The sequence below is a fragment of the Culex quinquefasciatus genome, chromosome 2 (genome assembly GCF_015732765.1).
Source record: "Culex quinquefasciatus strain JHB chromosome 2, VPISU_Cqui_1.0_pri_paternal, whole genome shotgun sequence".
In the NCBI taxonomy this organism is placed as follows: Eukaryota; Metazoa; Arthropoda; class Insecta; order Diptera; family Culicidae; genus Culex; species Culex quinquefasciatus.
Window position 1 is genome coordinate 139,092,548 of NC_051862.1, and position 19,160 is coordinate 139,111,707.

General features: G+C 38.0%; 1 protein-coding gene across 3 annotated transcripts in view; it reads right to left on the minus strand.

The window, feature by feature from the left end:
* LOC6031853 (receptor-type tyrosine-protein phosphatase N2) overlaps positions 1-19,160 on the minus strand; it is a 70,649-nt gene that overhangs the window by 49,253 nt on the left and 2,236 nt on the right. For all 3 annotated transcript variants that reach the window (XM_038255186.1, XM_038255187.1, XM_038255185.1), the window contains exon 2: positions 15,565-15,964. In XM_038255186.1, the coding sequence (XP_038111114.1) occupies positions 15,565-15,727 (163 nt within the window). In that variant the 5' untranslated portion in view covers positions 15,728-15,964. The remainder of the gene's footprint in view (positions 1-15,564; positions 15,965-19,160) is intronic.

Sequence of the window (19,160 nt, forward strand, 5' to 3'; positions counted from 1 at the left end):
GTTTTTAATATTTCATACAATTTATAACTGAGATTAACAACTTTAATGTTTCGCAGAAAATTCACTAAACTTAAATGCTGTCTCTTGGAGTGTATTTAGGGAACCCAAATCTATCATACCGTTATGATGTTGAAGCGTTTACTTACATCAACATATTTTGTTCTTATGCATTCATAATAAAAAAAAACTTTAAATTTAACGTTTTCTAATCAAACCGTTTTCTCGACAAACTAAATCGTAATCATCTGACGATTAGCGCTTCTGCTGGGGGATACGAGTAAAACAAACTGGGACAATCCAATTAGCTATTCCGATCGAGCTTCCCTGCGAGACTTGCTCGCAACCAGATGCTGAACACACCATTTTCGCTAGGTTTCTCTTCCCCGGGATGAGGACGTGGGACCCGTCAGAGCGTGCAATATCCTGAATTATTTGAAGCGACAAACACCATCACGCCCATACTCTCTCACGCAAACACACATATATTGTGCGATGAATAATTGATGAACTTTTGCTCAAACTCCATGCTCCAGGGATCTTCTTCTAAGGCTGAATGGCCCACGGGGGTGGTTTCTTCGGATCCACGGGGCGGTTCGACGCTTGTAACATTAGCGATTCGTATAATTTACTATTCACGGCGTCACATTGCCACGTTGTCATCTTACAAAATAACACACACAGACCATACAGACTGTGACCTCTCAATCGTACCACGACTTTCACACAAACACAAACGCTAGGTTAAACTGATTTGTTTTTGTTACTCATTTTTGCCGCTTCCCAAATCGTAGTGTAGTCACATTGGATGGAGAATTATTATGCTCCGGGATTCTGCCTGGGAAACGACCAAACCCCGGGGCTTACAGCGCTACTGGACGTGGAAAACCGCAACGAAGGTTGACCGCGGATGGTTCGCAGGAAGATGCTATTAATAGAATTTCCTCTTCCCAGGAAATGGATCGGTCGGATGGCCAGTTCGTGGGTAGAACAAGACGGAATGAAGTGGGTCTGATAAATTTCAAGAACAACTGAATGTTTTTATGTTATTTTCGGAGAAATTACTAAAAATAACAAATTATTGTGTTGAGATCATTTTTCCCAGATTTTCAAAACAAAACTTTTATTCGTTTTTTGACACATCCAGCCCTTAATACAGAAGGAGCGGCCGTGGCTGACTGGTTACGGTGTTCGCTTTGTAAGCGAATGGTTCTGGGTTCAATTCCCATCTGCTCCCAACGAGAATACATGAATTTGCAATGATGAACGAAAAATCAAAGTCGCTCGAGGCGGGGTTCGATCCCCCGTCCTTTGGATTGGTAAGCAAAAATGCTAACCACTAGGCTATGACGACTTGGTGAGCTTGGACTGGAAATAGGAATACTGTTACAGAGAGCGAGTTGTGGCGCTATAACCACGGCAAATAGTGTCCAGGGCATTCGTGGAAATACAATGTCCCATCCCAGAGGGTCCCGGAGTACCAAATCTTCTTAGCATGGTGCTCCCAACGAAAACAACCAAAATCTCGGAGCGTATGGTGGTGTGTCCCCACGCTTCTTCCTCCCCTGTCGATTCAGAATTGTGTTGTTGTTCGAACACTCAGTGCTCAAACTCAACCCAATTACGAGTCATCTCTGCGATACGGCTTTACGCAGTAGGCCTGGCCGGTTTAACGCTTGTGATGTTTCAATGCATTCTGATGCAATGGCGCACTACAAATGTTAATAAATGACAAGAAGAGTGCTAGGCGTCATCTAACCTAAGGCACTCTCCAGGATCCCTTCGAAAGATTGGCTGCGCTAGATTAGATTAGATTAGACATCCAGTCCTTAATACAGAGTCAACAGAATTGTTCCTTCCAAATTTATTAAGGGCTCAATTTTCCCGATGCAGATAGGCTTTTATCTTGCAATGATCTAAAAAAGTTTTATTGCATGTACTGAAAATCAAAAAAAACATCGCTGCAAGATAACATTTTGGTTCAGAAGTTATATTGTGTGGGACATAAAGCGGATTATATTTATATTTTAAATATTGACAGTAAACTGCATGATTTCAATTAAATTTGATCTGTATTCGTAATGTTGTAAATTATCTAAGATATTTATCGAACGATCAAGTAAAACTAGAAAATAAGTGAGTAAATACAATGTAGAGTGTAAAAGATACGCATGCTCCGAAAACGTTTCTGAAAGGGTTGTCTAAACACAAAGATCGCGTTTGACAGTTCGAGCCTCGTAAGAGCACGAGAGAGGCGAAAGAGAGAAAAGTTTGAGCAGTGATGCAAGATGGGCGGAAACGAGCCCGGATGTTGTGAAAGCTCGCCGCAATATTGGGTAGAGTAAAAGAGATGGGTAGATTTAAAGAACGGGAGACTTCGAGCTGGATGAGAGGAAACAATTTGATCATTCTGGTTTCTATTTTCGAAGCGGTTTGACGCGAAACGCATGTTGCGCTGCGCGATTTTGAGTTGGTGGCCTAAGGACACGACAATGGCGCAGATTAGCTCCCATTGTAGATTCAGTCATTAGTGCAAGTATTATTTTATTAGTTGGTGTGTTTGCTCCAAGTTATTAGTGATCGGTAGTGCGGATGATAGTGGAATTTATTTTCCAAAAGTTGCTACAGGTAAATTCAATAGTGTTTTGGCGGATGCAAGGAGTGGTCTTTGTCAAATGCTGACAGTGTCCTTGCCGTTCGCCAGATTAGGAGCGGCTTGTGGGAGATTAACTTGACTGGCGTTTACAGCTCGTGGCGTTTTAGCTCCGTGGTAAGCTGGGGAGGTTTGTGTTCCGCGTTGCGTTTGAGAGTGTGCGTGCGGCCGCAAGTTGGTTTCGCAAACGAGCGTGTGAATGAGGGAGGTTGAATATTCCTGTACGGCCGAGTTAAAATGGCAGGCAAAAAAGACTAGCCTGAATTAAGAAAGCAAGGCAAAAAAGAATGAAAAGCCTGAGCATGATTGGAGAAGACAAAAAAGAAAAGTCTAAAGGAAAACGGCAAAAAAGACAAGCCTAAATTAGCAATGCAAGGCAAAAAAAAGAATGAAAAGCCTGTGGTTGATTTAAGAAGACAAAAAAACCCTTCAGAAAAATGGCAAAAAAGACTAGCCGAATTAACAATGCAAAGTAAAAAAAAAGAATTACTAGAAGGTTTGCAAAAGAGACCACAAAATGAAAAAAAAAACCTATCGGCTTATATTCAAACTGCTAATGATTATGTTGTAAATAGAATTAAGTCGGTGCTGCATGATAATTTGAGAATCTAATTTGAATGATTTGGTTGAATTTTGGAAGAGTATCAGAAGGTTCTGTTGTATTAAAACGGTCGAATTTTCAGAGGAATTCAATCAGTGTTGAGTGAAAATTATAGAAACGGTGGTATTGAAACCTGACATTTGTTTTGCAGAAGTAGTAATTTCGATTCCGGTGACTGGATCATGTCACCGAGCTGCGTTGGGTTTATTTCGTGGATGTACAAAATAAAAATCGCTATCTTTGTAAACCGTTGTCACACCTGATAAATGTGAAGTCTGGAATGAGTAAGAACTTAAGATAGGTAATCTGGAAACCTACCCGACTCAAGCTTCGATTGTTTTTGGGTTGAGTTAAAGAATATTTTGTCATGGTAGTAGATTGATCTGATGATCTGATTTAGAAAATTTCAATCAGTTTTGAGTGAGAATTTAAGAAGGATAGTCTGGAAACCTACCCGACTTATGTTTGAGCTTCGATTGATTTTTTGGGTTGAGTTAAAGAATATTTTGTCATGGTAGTAGATTGATCTGATGATCTGATTTAGAAAAATTCAATCAGTTTTGAGTGAGAATTTAAGAAGGGTAGTCTGGATAGTTTGAGCTTCGATTGATTTTTTGCGTTGAGTAAAAGAATATTTTGTCATGGTAGTAGATTGATCTGATGATTTTAGAAAATTTCAATCAGTTTTGAGTGAGAATTTAGGAAGGGTAGTCTGGAAACCTACCCGACTTATGTTTGAGCTTCGATTGATTTTTTGGGTTGAGTTAAAGAATATTTTGTCATGGTAGTAGATTGATCTGATGATTTTAGAAAATTTCAATCAGTTTTGAGTGAGAATTTAAGAAGGGTAGCCTGGAAACCTACCCGACTTAAGTTTGAGCTTCGATTGAATGTCTTGGGCTGAGTTACAGAGTGGTTTGTCTAATATGTGGATTGATTTGATGATTTCAGAAAATTTCAATTAGTTTTGAGTGAGAATTTAAGAAGGGTAGTCTGGATAGTTTGAGCTTCGATTGATTTTTTGCGTTGAGTAAAAGAATATTTTGTCATGGTAGTAGATTGATCTGATGATTTTAGAAAATTTCAATCAGTTTTGAGTGAGAATTTAGGAAGGGTAGTCTGGAAACCTACCCGACTTATGTTTGAGCTTCGATTGATTTTTGGGTTGAGTTAAAAAATATTTTGTCATGGTAGTAGATTGATCTGATGATTTTAGAAAATTTCAATCAGTTTTGAGTGAGAAATTAAGAAGGGTAGTCTGGAAACCTACCCGATTTATGTTTGAGCTTCGATTGATCAAGGAAGTAAATTGATCCGATGATTTCAGAAAATTTCAATCAGCTTTGAGTGAGAATTTAAGAAGGGTAGTCTGAAAACCTACCCGACTTATGTTTGAGCTTCGATTGATTTTGGGTTGAGTTAAAGAATATTATGTCATGGTAGTAGATTGATCTGATGATTTTAGAAAATTTCAATCAGTTTTGAGTAAGAATTTAAGAAAGGGAGTCTGGAAACCTACCCGACTTATTTTGAGCTTCGATTGATCAAGGAAGTAGATTGATTTGATGATTTTAAGAAATTTCAATCATTTTGAGTGAGAATTTAAGAATGGTAGTCTGGAAACCTATCTGACTTATGTGTGAGCTTCGATTGAATTTATTGGGCTGAGTTACAGAATGTTTGAAGAAGTAGTAGGTTAATCTGATTTGCAAGAAATTTGATTAAGTTTGGAGTGTGAATTTACGAGAGTAAGTGTTGAAGTTTATCAGTTTGTTGTGTAAATCTAAGAAAACAGTTTTAGTAAACTTACTGGTTTGAGTTTTGAACCGGATGATTTTTTTTTTAATATTTTAAGCTTGATAGATTGTCTATTGATATCGATGATATTATCTATAGTAACAAAAATATTTTTATCGAGGTAGAAATTTGATAAACAGAGTACAGGAGGGGAATATTGTGGGATATAAAGCGGATTATATTTATATTTTAAATATTGACAGTAAACTGCATGATTTCAATTAAATTTGATCTGTATTCGTAATGTTGTAAATTATCTAAGATATTTATCGAACGATCAAGTAAAACTAGAAAATAAGTGAGTAAATACAATGTAGAGTGTAAAAGATACGCATGCTCCGAAAACGTTTCTGAAAGGGTTGTCTAAACACAAAGATCGCGTTTGACAGTTCGAGCCTCGTAAGAGCACGAGAGAGGCGAAAGAGAGAAAAGTTTGAGCAGTGATGCAAGATGGGCGGAAACGAGCCCGGATGTTGTGAAAGCTCGCCGCAATATTGGGTAGAGTAAAAGAGATGGGTAGATTTAAAGAACGGGAGACTTCGAGCTGGATGAGAGGAAACAATTTGATCATTCTGGTTTCTATTTTCGAAGCGGTTTGACGCGAAACGCATGTTGCGCTGCGCGATTTTGAGTTGGTGGCCTAAGGACACGACATATTGCAGCGATGTTTTTCTTTCTAAAATCATCGAATCTGCAAGATAACTTCAGCTTGAAATCGACCTGACCTGAACTTTTATATTGAAAAAAAAAAATCTTGCAGGAACCAGGCCGAAGTTATCTTACAGAAATCAACCAGAATTTGGTCTGCAGTAACTGAACTGAATGTTATCTTGCTAAAAATCAAGCTGAAATTATCTTGCAGAAAATTATGATGCACATTCAATGATATTAGAAAAAAAAATCTGGCATGAAAGAGATGCATTCTCTGTTTACAAACCCACAACGGCCTTTTTGCATTGTTTTGATAGAAGTTATCTTGCATCATTCCTTTGTGGACCATCATTGAGTGAGGGACTCCTGGATTTTAGCTTCTGAAAAGTGCTTAAAAAGTGCAAAAATGCCTCAGGGCAAGAAAAAGAGGCGGTCCTCACCAGCAGGATCGGCAGATTTGAAGAAGCTAAAGAATGCCGAAGCGCTACCTGCAAAGCCAGGCAGTTTGAGCAAGGACGCTCAAAAATTGTCTGGAAACCAGTTCGCTACCCTCCCTGTGGACGTGAGCGAGAAGGAAGAATTTGAACGACGGGAAAAGTTGCCACCCATTTTTGTGAAAACATCGTCATCGGATTCGGTGCGTAAGTGGCTGACCGGGTTTATCAAATCTGGTGCTTTACGAGCTTCCATTCACTTGTGTGCTGATGGACTCAAAATTCTGCTACCTACCAGAAAGGATTACAACTACGTTCGGGATTTCCTGAACAACACAAAGATTGAATACTACAGCCATGACGATCCAGGTAAACGCCCCATGAAACAGGTCCTCCGTGGGTTGTACGACATGGATGTGAGTGTGCTGAAGGAAGAGCTAAAAACTCTTAAGTTGAATGTGATCGAAGTCTTCAAGATGACGAGACACAACAAGGACATCAAGTATCGTGATCAACTGTACCTGGTTCATCTCGAGAAAGGATCGACAACGCCGTCTGAGCTGAAAGCAGTTCGGGCTATTTTCAACATCATCGTGACTTGGGAACGTTATCGTCCAGTGCACCGTGACGTGACGCAATGTTCGAACTGCTTGCAGTTTGGACATGGTGGAAGGAACTGTTTCATCAAGAGTCGTTGTGCAACCTGCGGAGGTGAGCACAACACACAAGCTTGCGAAACAATCAACGAGAACATCGAAGCGAAATGCTTCAATTGCGGCGGTGACCATTCTACCAAGAATCGAAGCTGCCCAAAACGTGCTGAGTTTGTAAAAATTCGGCAACAAGCGACGACGAGGCACCAACCAAATCGTCGCAAAACACCACCAGCATACACGGTCGTGGATTTTCCTGCTTTGGCGTCACCTGGAGCGGGATCTGTTCAAGTGGTTCCAAATCTGCAGCCATTGCCGTTGAATCAGCGGCAAAGAGTTGCAGAGCATGCAACACCTCCAGGCTTCAGTCAGCAACCGAGGGAAAACCAACCAAAATCAACGGGTGAAGGCAGTAGTGACCTGTTTTCACCACAAGCACTTCTGAACATTTTCATCGAGATGACAACAACACTGCGTGGGTGCAAAACTCGCCAGGAACAAGTAAGAACTCTTGGAGCATTCATCTTAAAATACAATTCGTAGTTTACTCGTTCTAGTGATTTTGAATATTTCAATGGATTTTTTTTTTAGTTTTAGGTTAGGATTAGCTGTTAAAGTGATTTTTTTTTCTTTTATACCCAAATGTATTCAATTCAATGCAATAATGTAAAACAATTTGAAGCAAATAAATAAATGTGATCAGTTAATAATAAAACGTAAAATACAACAAAGATGAAGAGCATTAGGCCATATCACTTATCATGTAAAAGAAATGTAATTATTATAAGAATGTTCAATAAAGACATATTTAATTTTAAAAAAAAAAAGTTATCTTGCAGCTATGTTTTTTAATTGCTTGCAAGATGTTGTCCGTTTCTCTCAAAGTGCGGCATTTCTAAATGTGCCATAAATATTGATGCCAGCGATTTTCTGCACTTTTGGTGCAATAAAAAACATACCTGGCAACAATACTAGGCGATTCGAAGAAGAAGACCAACAAAAACAAAACGCGCAGTATGGGATTTGACAGCGCGCATTTGCCAAAGGTGCGGCGCGTCGTTCCAACGCTGGTTTGCCGCGTGTCTTTTACGGGAATTCACGCAATAACTTCTGCCATATTCTCTAACAGAACATCCCTGAGTGCACAGACCATTGTAGACTGTGGCCGATATCCTACCAAATTGGACCCAATTCCAACTACACTGGAACCCCGATGGTTTGACACCAATTGTTGTCAAACAAACAGAGTCCTTTTTCACTTTGACCCCCTCTTTACACAGAGCTCACACTTACTGCCAAACGTTTGGTTTGATAGTGTTTGGAGTCTCGTGTAAAAAGTGACAGCTCGTCACTTTTTAGTTTGATTTTGTCAAACCAATGGGGTACAGTCATCCCTCATATTCGGGACAGTTTACAGATCTGTCAATGTTCAACAAATCATAGAAAATCGATAATTGAACATAATAATTTGCTTTTTCCTTCATGTGAAAGCTTTTCTTGCGATCTTTCGATTGATGTGTAGACCGGCTGTACATTTTTACGTTTTATATCAAGTTTTTAAAGAAAAACATTGACCCTTGAAATCCACAAATTCGGAAAACTTTTTTCTTACGATGTAAACAAACTTTTGTTTTCTCTCCAGGAGTACATTTTTTTTACAAAAAAATTGACTTCACACTCTGAAACCAATAAAACTCAAGCTAAGTGATGTTTTAAACATGGTCTGATAACTTTTTTTGTGAAAATATCAATTAAATTCAGGTGTTCCAAAATTGTGGGAGGCACAATAACATCCCACAAATATAGAACAGGCAATTTGGAGGCAGTGTTTTGCTGCTCTGGATAAAATAGTCTTGAAATGAGATTTTTTGTTCAAAAAGTACTATTTTTACTAGTGAAATAGCGATAGAATGTCCAAATAAAGGTCCTAAAAATAGCAGGGACAACAGAAAAGTTGCATTTTGCATCCTATTGTCAAATTACCACAAAAGTGTTCCGAATTTGTGAAGAAAAATTTAGGAAACATGTTTTGATAATATGTAAACCAGCATTATGATGTTATTTTCTAATTTTAATACAAACTCCGTGGGTGCCTGTGCCTCCCACTTGCAAATATCTTTTAATCCACCAGAGGACCCTTCCAACCCACAATTTTTGACAAGGTTGACATGGCAAAATATTGCTTCCATCTATTCCAAGCAGTGGGGTCGCTTGTTTGTATGTGTGTGTGTGTGTTTTCGCTCGTAAGTGTATCCATATCTCTTCATCTGCGTGGGTGTGCGATGGAGGTGGATGATGTTTCACCAATGTCATCCGAGAAGCCAAAACATAATGGGATCAACGAAATATTATGACTACCGGGATGTGCAAAAGCTTCTTCGCTGTGAAAACATCCATCGGGAGCTTTCTTTTTTTAGGGCTTCGTCATTCCTGGTGCGATATCCCGGCAGGATGTTTGCGACGAGTTTTTTTTTCAGATGTTGGGAAATATATTGGCCACGTGACGCGCCCATTTTGTACCACGTTACGGTTTCCACACGCGTCGAGGCAACAGATGTTAATGGCAGAGATTTTTCACCTGGAATGAAATCCCGTAAATGACACGGCTTTTATGGAGCTTATGTGAAATTTATCTTTGCGATCCGATTCCAGGGAATCGGTGTCGTGTTGTTTTTGATATAGCATGCAGGGGAGGCTGATAATAATTTGGATGGAAATATAAATTCCAGGAAATATCTGATTTTATGAGCCTGCTCAAAGTTATAATTGCTTTTCCTCAAGATTAATTTCAATAATTTCTTTTAAAATTTTGTTTTGCATTGTAACAAGCAAGACATTTTTTAATATACAAAAATAACTAGATAATCTGATATTGAAAAGGACACATTTCTTGTGAATCATTGAGCCATATTCTCATTTCTTTTTTACTACTAGTTTGAGAGCCTTTTCCTCTCTGTTCAGTGCTACGCTTTCAACTCTCCGTTATGATAGATTTTTTGGTGAGTTTAATAATTAAGTTAAAGCAGAACGAAGCATTTATCTTGACTTTTGACCTTCACAACACCAAGATGGTGATGCTAAATCTATTGAACCCATTCCAGCAAATACTAATTGAACCACGTTTCCTGGAAATGGCCACCATAACCAATGAAATGGATACCTAATTAGTGCACTAACCCTGGCACATCTCCGTTATCACACCCTGTCTGCATTTAATGGACAGTTCGGACCGCACACACATTCACAATGGTTTCCAATCGCACAGCTCACACCCACACACACACAAACAGCACATTGTTGCACATCATCCCGCCCACGCCAGTAATAGCATCGTAATGGTTTATGACAATGTCACCATCGCGGTGTGTGTTTGTGTGTGCAAGTGAAATTTGAGATCACTTTCTGTTCGATACCGTGGCTGCTGCTGCTGCTGCTGGCATATTGTAACACAGCTCTTCATTTGTGTTCAGCTAACCGAATAAAAGACAATAGAGCACGAGTGCGTGTGCTTGTGTCATTTTGTGGATTCCCGTGGGGGATCGGAATTGAATAACCATTCGTCTCCATTCGAGCAAACATCGTTATTTTTACACCTGACGTGCGAGAATTTTCTAGGATATTTTATAAATAGGATGGTTAATGTAAAAACACTTTCAGAATAAGAGATATTTTTTTTTGTCGAGAACAAAACACTGATGAAGTCTGCAAGTAGTAGACGAAATACGTATCTGTCAATATATTAAAATATATAGCGGAATTAAAAGGAACAACTCGTCTCTTTGTATTCATGGTAATGCATCCTGCTAAAACGCTCAACCAAACCACAAAGAGATATTTTATCAAAATAATTCTACATGCCCCGACCTCTCTTTGATTTACGTGAAACTTTGACCTAAGAGGTAACTTTTGTACCTGATCACGAATCCGAGGTCCGTTTTTTGATATCTCAAGACGGAGGGGCGGTACGACCCCTTCGATTTTTGAACATGCCAAAAAAGAAGTGTTTTTTTTTTCAATAATTTGCAGCCTAAAACGGCGATGAGATAGAAATTAGATGTCCAAAGGAGTTTTATGTCAAATTGGACGCCCACTTAGATGGTGTACTCAAAATTCCAAAAAAACGTATTATTCATCGAAAATAAACACCTTTTTTAAAACTCTGTCATTTTCTGTTACTTAACTGTAAAAAAGAAAATGGAACATGTCATATTAAGGGAAATTTAATGTACTTTAACTACAGGGCTTTTTTAGAGGGTGAAAATTTTTGTTCCAAATTAAAAATGACCCTTCTGGATTAATGTAGATTCGATTCAATTTCCCTTTAGATGACATGTTCCAAAATTGTTTACAGTTGAATGATGGGAAATGGCAGAGTTCTTTAAACTTTTTTAGTGTTTTTCTCGATGAAAAACACGTTTTTTTTTAATTTTGAGTACGCCATCAAATTGGGCGTCTAATTTTACATAAAAGTCCCGTTGACATCAAATTTCTATCTCATCACCGTTTCAGGCTGCAAATTATTGAATCATTTTCATTGTTTTTAGAATTCAATACTAAACTCGAGTCAATTGAAACTGTAAATTTCCAATAAGCGTCATACATCGACTTCTGACCAATCTTGAGTCATTAAGCGGTTGTTATAGGTCCCTGGTTCGGTTCCTGCAAACAATTTTGTTTGCGTTGACGGATGAATTTTATGTTGGAAACGAACTCGAGGGTATAATTCCCTCGTCCATTTCGAGCTGAGTTTTAAAATCGCATCATTATTTTCTAGGCTTGAGGGCATTATACCCCCTTGGGTGTATTCCACATAATCGGAACACTTTTCGATACTTTGATTGCCGGGATGACATTGATACACCCAGAACTGGGCATCGGCATACGAGACGATAAAGAGCACGATTCGGTAGTAAAATGGTACTGTGTGCGGACGGAGAGGATAAATCCCGAAATTACCGAGAGTACTTTACTCATGGTTCATTTTTCAAAAAAGTTCATCTCTCAAAAAAAAAGTATCGGTACCGAGACTCGAACCCAAGACCTTAGGCATATTGAATCGTGCCTTTGCCGTATGGGCCACCATGGTTCGGTGACTAAGTGGCGGTCGTTTGTCCATATAAGCCACTCAATCGGATGAACTGTTCCAATAAACGAATGAACACGCGAGAGGACTATAGGCAAGAAAACCGTGACGTAGTAAATGAACTCAAAGAACTCAGTATTCATTTTGTGAGTGCCATTTGAGTGGTTTGACAGGTGTCAAATCGGGACTTAGCATTTTTTTTAATTTGAATTTGCTTCCGATTACGCGAAACGTCATAATCCGAGTTTTTTTTTTTCGTATTAGTGCCCGTGTGCTTGTCCGTGCTTCTGGCCGTGTTCGTATACGTGCACCTGAACACGTAGTTGCCTGTTCCTGATCGTTCCCGTGGCCGTGCTCTAGGCCGTGTCCTTGTCCGGACTCCTGCCCTTGTTCGTGTCCGTGCTTCTGGCCGTTTTCGTGTCCCTGGCCGTGTAGGTGTCTGTTCCTGGCCATTCCCGTGGCCGTGTCCTTGCCCCGTGACCAGGAGTGTTTGTGTCCATGCGAAACGGAACAACCGGAACAAAATTATAATTTTAATTGCTATGTGCCGGAACTGACACCTGTCAAAAAAGTTCATTCCGTTGTTTACCTTTGAGGTTAAGTTCCGAGCTTTTCTCCTTTATACTCTCGCAATAGAGGAGAAAATCGTGACGTCAGAAATGAACTCAAATCACTCAAAGTTCATTTTGTGAGTGACTTTAACATTTTGGCCTAGTTTGACAGCTACCTCGTTCCCAGGTTTTCTGTGGGAGAGAAAAGGAGGCGAATACTTTATGAAAATCATACCTGTCAAAATTCCTAGCCTCAAAATTTTGTCGCGAGTTGCTTTTCTCCTCTATATAGCACTTTCCTCACGTTTCTTTTCGTGAGGACTATCCCCTCGTTCTTTAACTTTGGGTGTAGAATCAAGTTTGTTTTCGCATGAATGACAAATACGAAATAAGTGCAAACGGAATGGTATGGAACCATACTTATAGATTACCAGACGTATTCTTTTAAGAGTGCATATATTTTTCTCGTACTCTTTTTTTTTCTCAAAAACGTATTTCACAAAAACAGGCAACATTGAAAAATAATCAATTGTCTAAATAGTCAATTGCGATCATTAATTCAAAAATCACATAAGAAAATTAAAAAAGGAATTAATTTTGATGTGATTCTTAAATTCATGAACAGATTTCAAGATTTCAGAAAGTGACTTAAATTGTATCTTTTAAATTCGGTTAAGAAAAAAGAATAAAGTAATTATTGTTGGAACGCTTTGAGAAAACTAAAATTAATAATAAATCATCGATTTTTGCCAAGTTTTATAGATAACAATTCTGTCATCGTAATGTTCTAATTGTGTCAACACACATAGGTGGATTTAGTAAATTTGCATCTTTTACTTGGATTAGTTTTATTGGCATTAGTTTGGATTTATGCTTTTGGCTCAAACATAGCTTTAGTATAGTTGCCATTTGTAAAAAAAGAGATGCAGAATTTGCCAACAATTGAAGCGTTTTTCCGCATTCACATGTATTTGGATCTAGATTTTGATAAATAACTTAGCAAATATTTTGAATTTAAAATCATTTCTTTTCTCACAAGCACAACTCTAAATACTGAGCTTGTTGAAGAACTGTTCAACAAATTTCATAAAGTAGTTTTAACATATTGTGTAAACGTTTAAAATTTATTCAATTTTCATTATGAAAACATTGAGAAATAAGTTTATTTAAATTCCCATGAAGAATCATGTTTTTCTCTATGAAAGTAAGTTCGAATCGGTAAACGGATTACAGTATCGAATTTTGATAACAGCTCGAAAAATCACATAAAAATAATCAAAACAAAAATCAATAATTCATTGAAAATTGTAATATATTTATACATAAAAACATTCTGATTATATTTAGAAATTTATGAACAGTGCTACCATATTGCTTTAGGTGGCAGCAACAATGGAGCACCTGATAAGAGTGGTAGAAATGACAGTTCTCCCAGAAGGAATACATTGTAGAAAAAAGCAAAAAACTGCTCGAATGGATATGCTCCATTGATATTGTTATGAAAAAATCATATCTTATGATTAGGGCTGGTGATTTTTCGCGATTTCGCGGAAGCCGCGTAATCCGACAAATTTGCCCCTTACCGTGAAATTTGGTAAATACCGTGAAATGCCGCGCAATTTGAAATATTTTTGATTGATAAATAACTGCTTATTGCATTTATGCTTTAATATTTTAATTCAATCAATTCTCAAGGTTTTAACAAGCATTTTGGAAGCAGTTTCCAATTTAAAAATAATGCCTGTCAGATTTAGAATTATTTGTTAAAAATAATGTTTATAAGAACATTTTACGAAATGCTGAAAGTTGATTATACATTTCCACCAAAATGACTATATTCCACAAAATTACAAAAAGGTTGTTAAAGAATATCATTCAACTCTACAATACAATTAATTGATAAAAATAATGATGAACAAGTTGCATTCATTGTGAAGTTAATATTTATTTTTATTATTTTGAATTTAATGTGTATGAATTATGTATTTTTAAAACAAAATTTAAAAAGCATTTTGCAATGTATAATTATTTTGTGGAATTATCACTAAATGTAATTACTGCTTTTTATGCAGTTTTTCCTAAACTTTTTTTAAAATCTCAAATTTTCTTATTGCTGAAATTTGAGAAAAAAAAACAAAATTTAACTATACTTTTTTTACTGATTCAACTTTTCATAAATATGACGTTTAGGTTTTGCTTCGTTTTTTAGTTTTTTTTGCAAATCCAATTTATAAAATCTAAATAAAATAAAAATTGCTGAAACATGAATGATACTGACGGACTTTTTAAATTTGCCTAAATTAATGTAAAATAAATATTTTTTTATGATCAAATATCTTATAAAATCTTAGATAAAACTAGGAACTTTTTGTTGACAAATTAGTTACATAGTTAAACAAAAAAATTGGATTTATTTCTCAGATGAAACAATTTGCTCACTTTAAGGCTGAAATATGTATGGAACACAGTCACCCGATTTTGGGAATAACAACCCTAGGTGGGTACATATTTTGAAAATATAAATCATGAGCAAAGTGTTACCGGTTGGATAAGATTTAAAACAATAAAATGAAATCCTATCAGTGTCAATTCCATGATTATTTAAACATAAGGCAATCTCTAAAACTATGCCTAATATCAGGGATGAGAATACAACTTTTATATTGCAATTCTGAAAAAAGTGTTCTGGATTTTTTCAGTGAAACTTTAATGTTTCCGCTTGTATGTTACATATTTGCTTGTATGTTACATATTTACAGTAGCGAAATACAAGTACTGAAAAGTTGGAATTTTCTGAAAAGAATTTTAGTAATTTTGTTTTTGTGCGATGGAAAGTACCCCGTTTCGTCATTTGAGAATTATAGAAGAATGATAGAATGACAGTTCGAGAATTACAGCAAAGCAAAATTTGCAAATAAGTGTTTACAAGCACCTTTGTTATGACTATCCGTAATGGAGAAAAATGGTAATTTGCCTGATGAAATTATGAGTAGTTGATTAGATGCAACTTGTTCACATAAAAGGTCACGTGTCTCCACTAAATAGAACTTTCTCCGTTGGAAATAATAGAGTCACCTCACCGCAGTTAACCGAGTTACCTCACTCTTCCACATCGCGCAATTTCATCAAAATTAATCAACTTACCGATATTGCCCTCGGCCGCGACGCCCACCGTGGTGACGCTACTGCCCAGCAGTCCCAGAACCAGGGCCCACACTCCCAGCCGGACGACCAGCTGTTGTCGCGCGGCATTTGTCCATGATGCTTTTGCTGCTGCTGCTGTCGTCGATATGTCAATATTTGACATTGTGCTTTTATTACATCACTTTAAAGTTTTGTCCGTCCCCGGTTTGCTCTGTGGTTTGATTCGGGTTCACTTACCACACACGCACACACAAACACACACACGCACACACACGCACACTCACACAGACTGACACGCACACACGCGTCACGCGAACGCGGACTTGCTGAATGGTTGTGTGTTGGTGGGAGCCTAGCGAAGACAAGGGCTTCACAGTCCTGATGGCGGCTCTTTTTTCAGCTGTGGAAAAGTTGTGGGAAAAGGAAAATAATGGAAAATTAATTATGTTGCTTTGCGAGTCACGATTTGATGGAATTGTTATTTAATAAGGAGCCATGCTGTCGCCGTAAATGCGCGACCAGCTGTCAGAATGCCATAATGGCGGCGGCGCCGCCCTAGATGCTATCACGTTGGTACGTAACATTAAAGAGATTTTATCCTCGCTGGAGAAAGTAGGTACTCCCGGACGACGATAAGAGCACTCATCCCGAAGAACTGTCCATTTCTTTCTGCATGCAGTACTTGTCGAGGGGAGGGGGGGGTACTTGGAAACGTGACGGAACGTCAGAATGTCTGACATTTTACGTTCCACAATGGCGAAGCGGATGCTCGTTCGTGTCGTGCATCATCTTTTAACGACATCAGCTTTTTATCAGTAATCGGAAAAAAATGGAACGGAAAAGGGCAACTTATCATCGCTCTTCATCGCGTTTCTCGATTTTTCTCTCCAAACAGCTGTCATCGACCACAAACACTTCCGTTCGTCATCCTCTCTGCACTCATAACAAACTTGAAAGCTCCCCTCGTATTCCCGTGGTCATGCCGTCATTCCCGGCCACATTATCTAACATATTATGCGATAAAGCTAGCTTTCCACTTCATAACTTTGCCGCCACGGACCGAAAGTGGCCACGGAAAAAAAATACAAGGCTACAGCCTCTGTGAGGGTGTGTGTGTTTGTATGCTCCGATGTAAACCCATGGTCATTGGACGCACGATAACATATTTTCACAGGCACTCACACTTAATGCATGTGAAAATCCTTCACGCTAGCACAATTTCCCGGGCAACGGGAGCAATTGTTGCTCACGGTTCTAACCTTGGCGTTGTGAGCCCGGAAATGTTAGACATGCCAAGGCAGTCCACTGTATGGTAGGTTTTAGAAAGATATTTCTCAATATTGACAGCCAATATTGCCCAAAATTGACATAATACCCCATCACTAAGCATGCGATATCGCATGCATGTGTATCGTACATTTTTCCACCCAATATCGAGAGGGATCAAAATAAATTCTAGTCAACAGGTCTTTCGGGAGAAAACATGGTGCGCTTGCACACATACTAACAACCAACCATTCAACCACTTCCACCAATACCAACACGTGCTACCAAACCAAGTTTTGGCACTGCTGAAGGAGTCGAAAGTACGCAAGCTTCGAGCTTTTCAGTTCCCTTTACGGTACGTTTTACGTCAGAGCAAGCAACAGACTGGTGGCACGCGTTGGTTAGGCGGCCCGGATTACGACGTCTATATCTTGCACTAGGTCCTAGAGCTGCCAGCTTAGACGAAGTGCCGAAAGACATTGCTATAGCGCCATGATGGCACCGACAACCGTTGCAAGGATAGGGGCTTGGATTTCCACAAGGTTTAGTTTCTTAAATAAATAGCGGAAGATCGGGTTTTCAACCCCACAGATCTTTTCTGAAATATTGTGGCAGAAAGATGAACCAACTCTCAGATGTCATTTTGTGTCAGTAAAAGACTTATGTTACGCATTTTTGTCTATTTCTTCCACATATAATTTGTTGTTTTTTCACTAAAAATAAAAAAATTTAAGAGATAATATTCAATTTTCAAATTTGACACTTAACAAATTTACACATTTTTTTTACTATGCACTAGGGTGGTCCAAATCCGGGCTTTATCGGGGCTACCCCCTGAAATCAAAGATTGGCCCATCGCTAGGCTAAATTCCAAATTTGAGCACATTACATTCATTCCACGGGAACCCCTCCCTCTAATCGCTAGAAGTTTGTATGGGAAAAATCGTTAAAATGTATGGAGAAAGGCAATTGTTTCAGTGTTTTACCTGTCGAGGGCGCAATAGTCGTCCAATCTTTATCAATTCTCAGATGTAGGACCTTCCTTAAATTTTGAACTACTTTTCCCAAGACACCAAATACTTAAGGGGTTACATACATGTAGAAAATTACAAAATTTCATATTACAGAAAATTTATTAAATCAACTTAAAAGATGATTTTCAAACACTCCTGAAAGTTTCATGCAGGTATTTCATGATTTAACTGAGCCAGAGACGATTTAAGCTCAGGGTTTTGCCATGCGCAAAGCAAACTCTCTAACTTTCTGAGCGTTTTTCTCTGAACACCAAGTTAATTTACGGGTGCCACGATATCTCGAGATGGGATGGACCAAGTTGGCTGAAGTTTTGGGTGCAGACTCTCAAGACATATTCCGTGTGCATGACGAAGCCCGATTTTGAAATTTTGAATTTTCAAAAAATACATAAATCAAAAACTGGCGATTTTTTGATATGAAAAACAGAAAAATATTTTTATCTTTTTTTAAAATAAACTTTTTGAAAATCGGCCTTCGTCATACACACGAAACCGGTTTAACGAGTCTTCACCAAAATTTTGAGCCTATTTGGTCGAAGCAATGTTGAGATATCGTGGCACCCGTTTTTTTGAAACTGCTAACTTCAAATAGCTATAACGTCATGATTCGAATTCCCGGACGCTTCGAAACCCGGACACTTCAACTTGTTTTATCAATTGTTTGGATATAAGTTCGCATTATGAATGCCAAAACTGTGTTATTTGATGAATTCTAACATCAACTTTCATTTAAAGTTTGTTTGAACGCTGTAGTTAATGCCAAAACAATAAAATAAAATTATAAGTTTACCAAAAATGTGAAACATTTCAACGGAAATGTTTCATAGGCGTCCGAAGCACCGGGAAGGCAAAACAGAAATTTATGTTTTTGATTTTCTTAAATTCTAGCATTTTTTTATATAATTTATCGATTGTTTTGATGTTGACAGCTTATTTGAGACCTAAAGAATGTCGTTCACTAACATTTCAGTCCAAATTTGTGCGATTCATTAGCAAAAACCAGTGTCCGGAATTCGAAGCAAAAATGTCCGGATTTCGAATCAGCTTTTAACAGTGTCCGGGATTCGAAGCACAACAAGTAATTTTAATTTTCAAATTCTGATGAAAAATTGTTAGAAAAGACATATTTTGCATGCATTCTCTAAAAACTGACTGTTTATACTAAATCCTGATGATATTTCTTCATTTCCAACTTATTACATGATTTTTTGCCAGCTATAACAAAAATAATATGGTACTAAGTGTCCGGATTTCGAATCATGACGTTATCTCGGCAAAGCTACAATCAAATGTCTT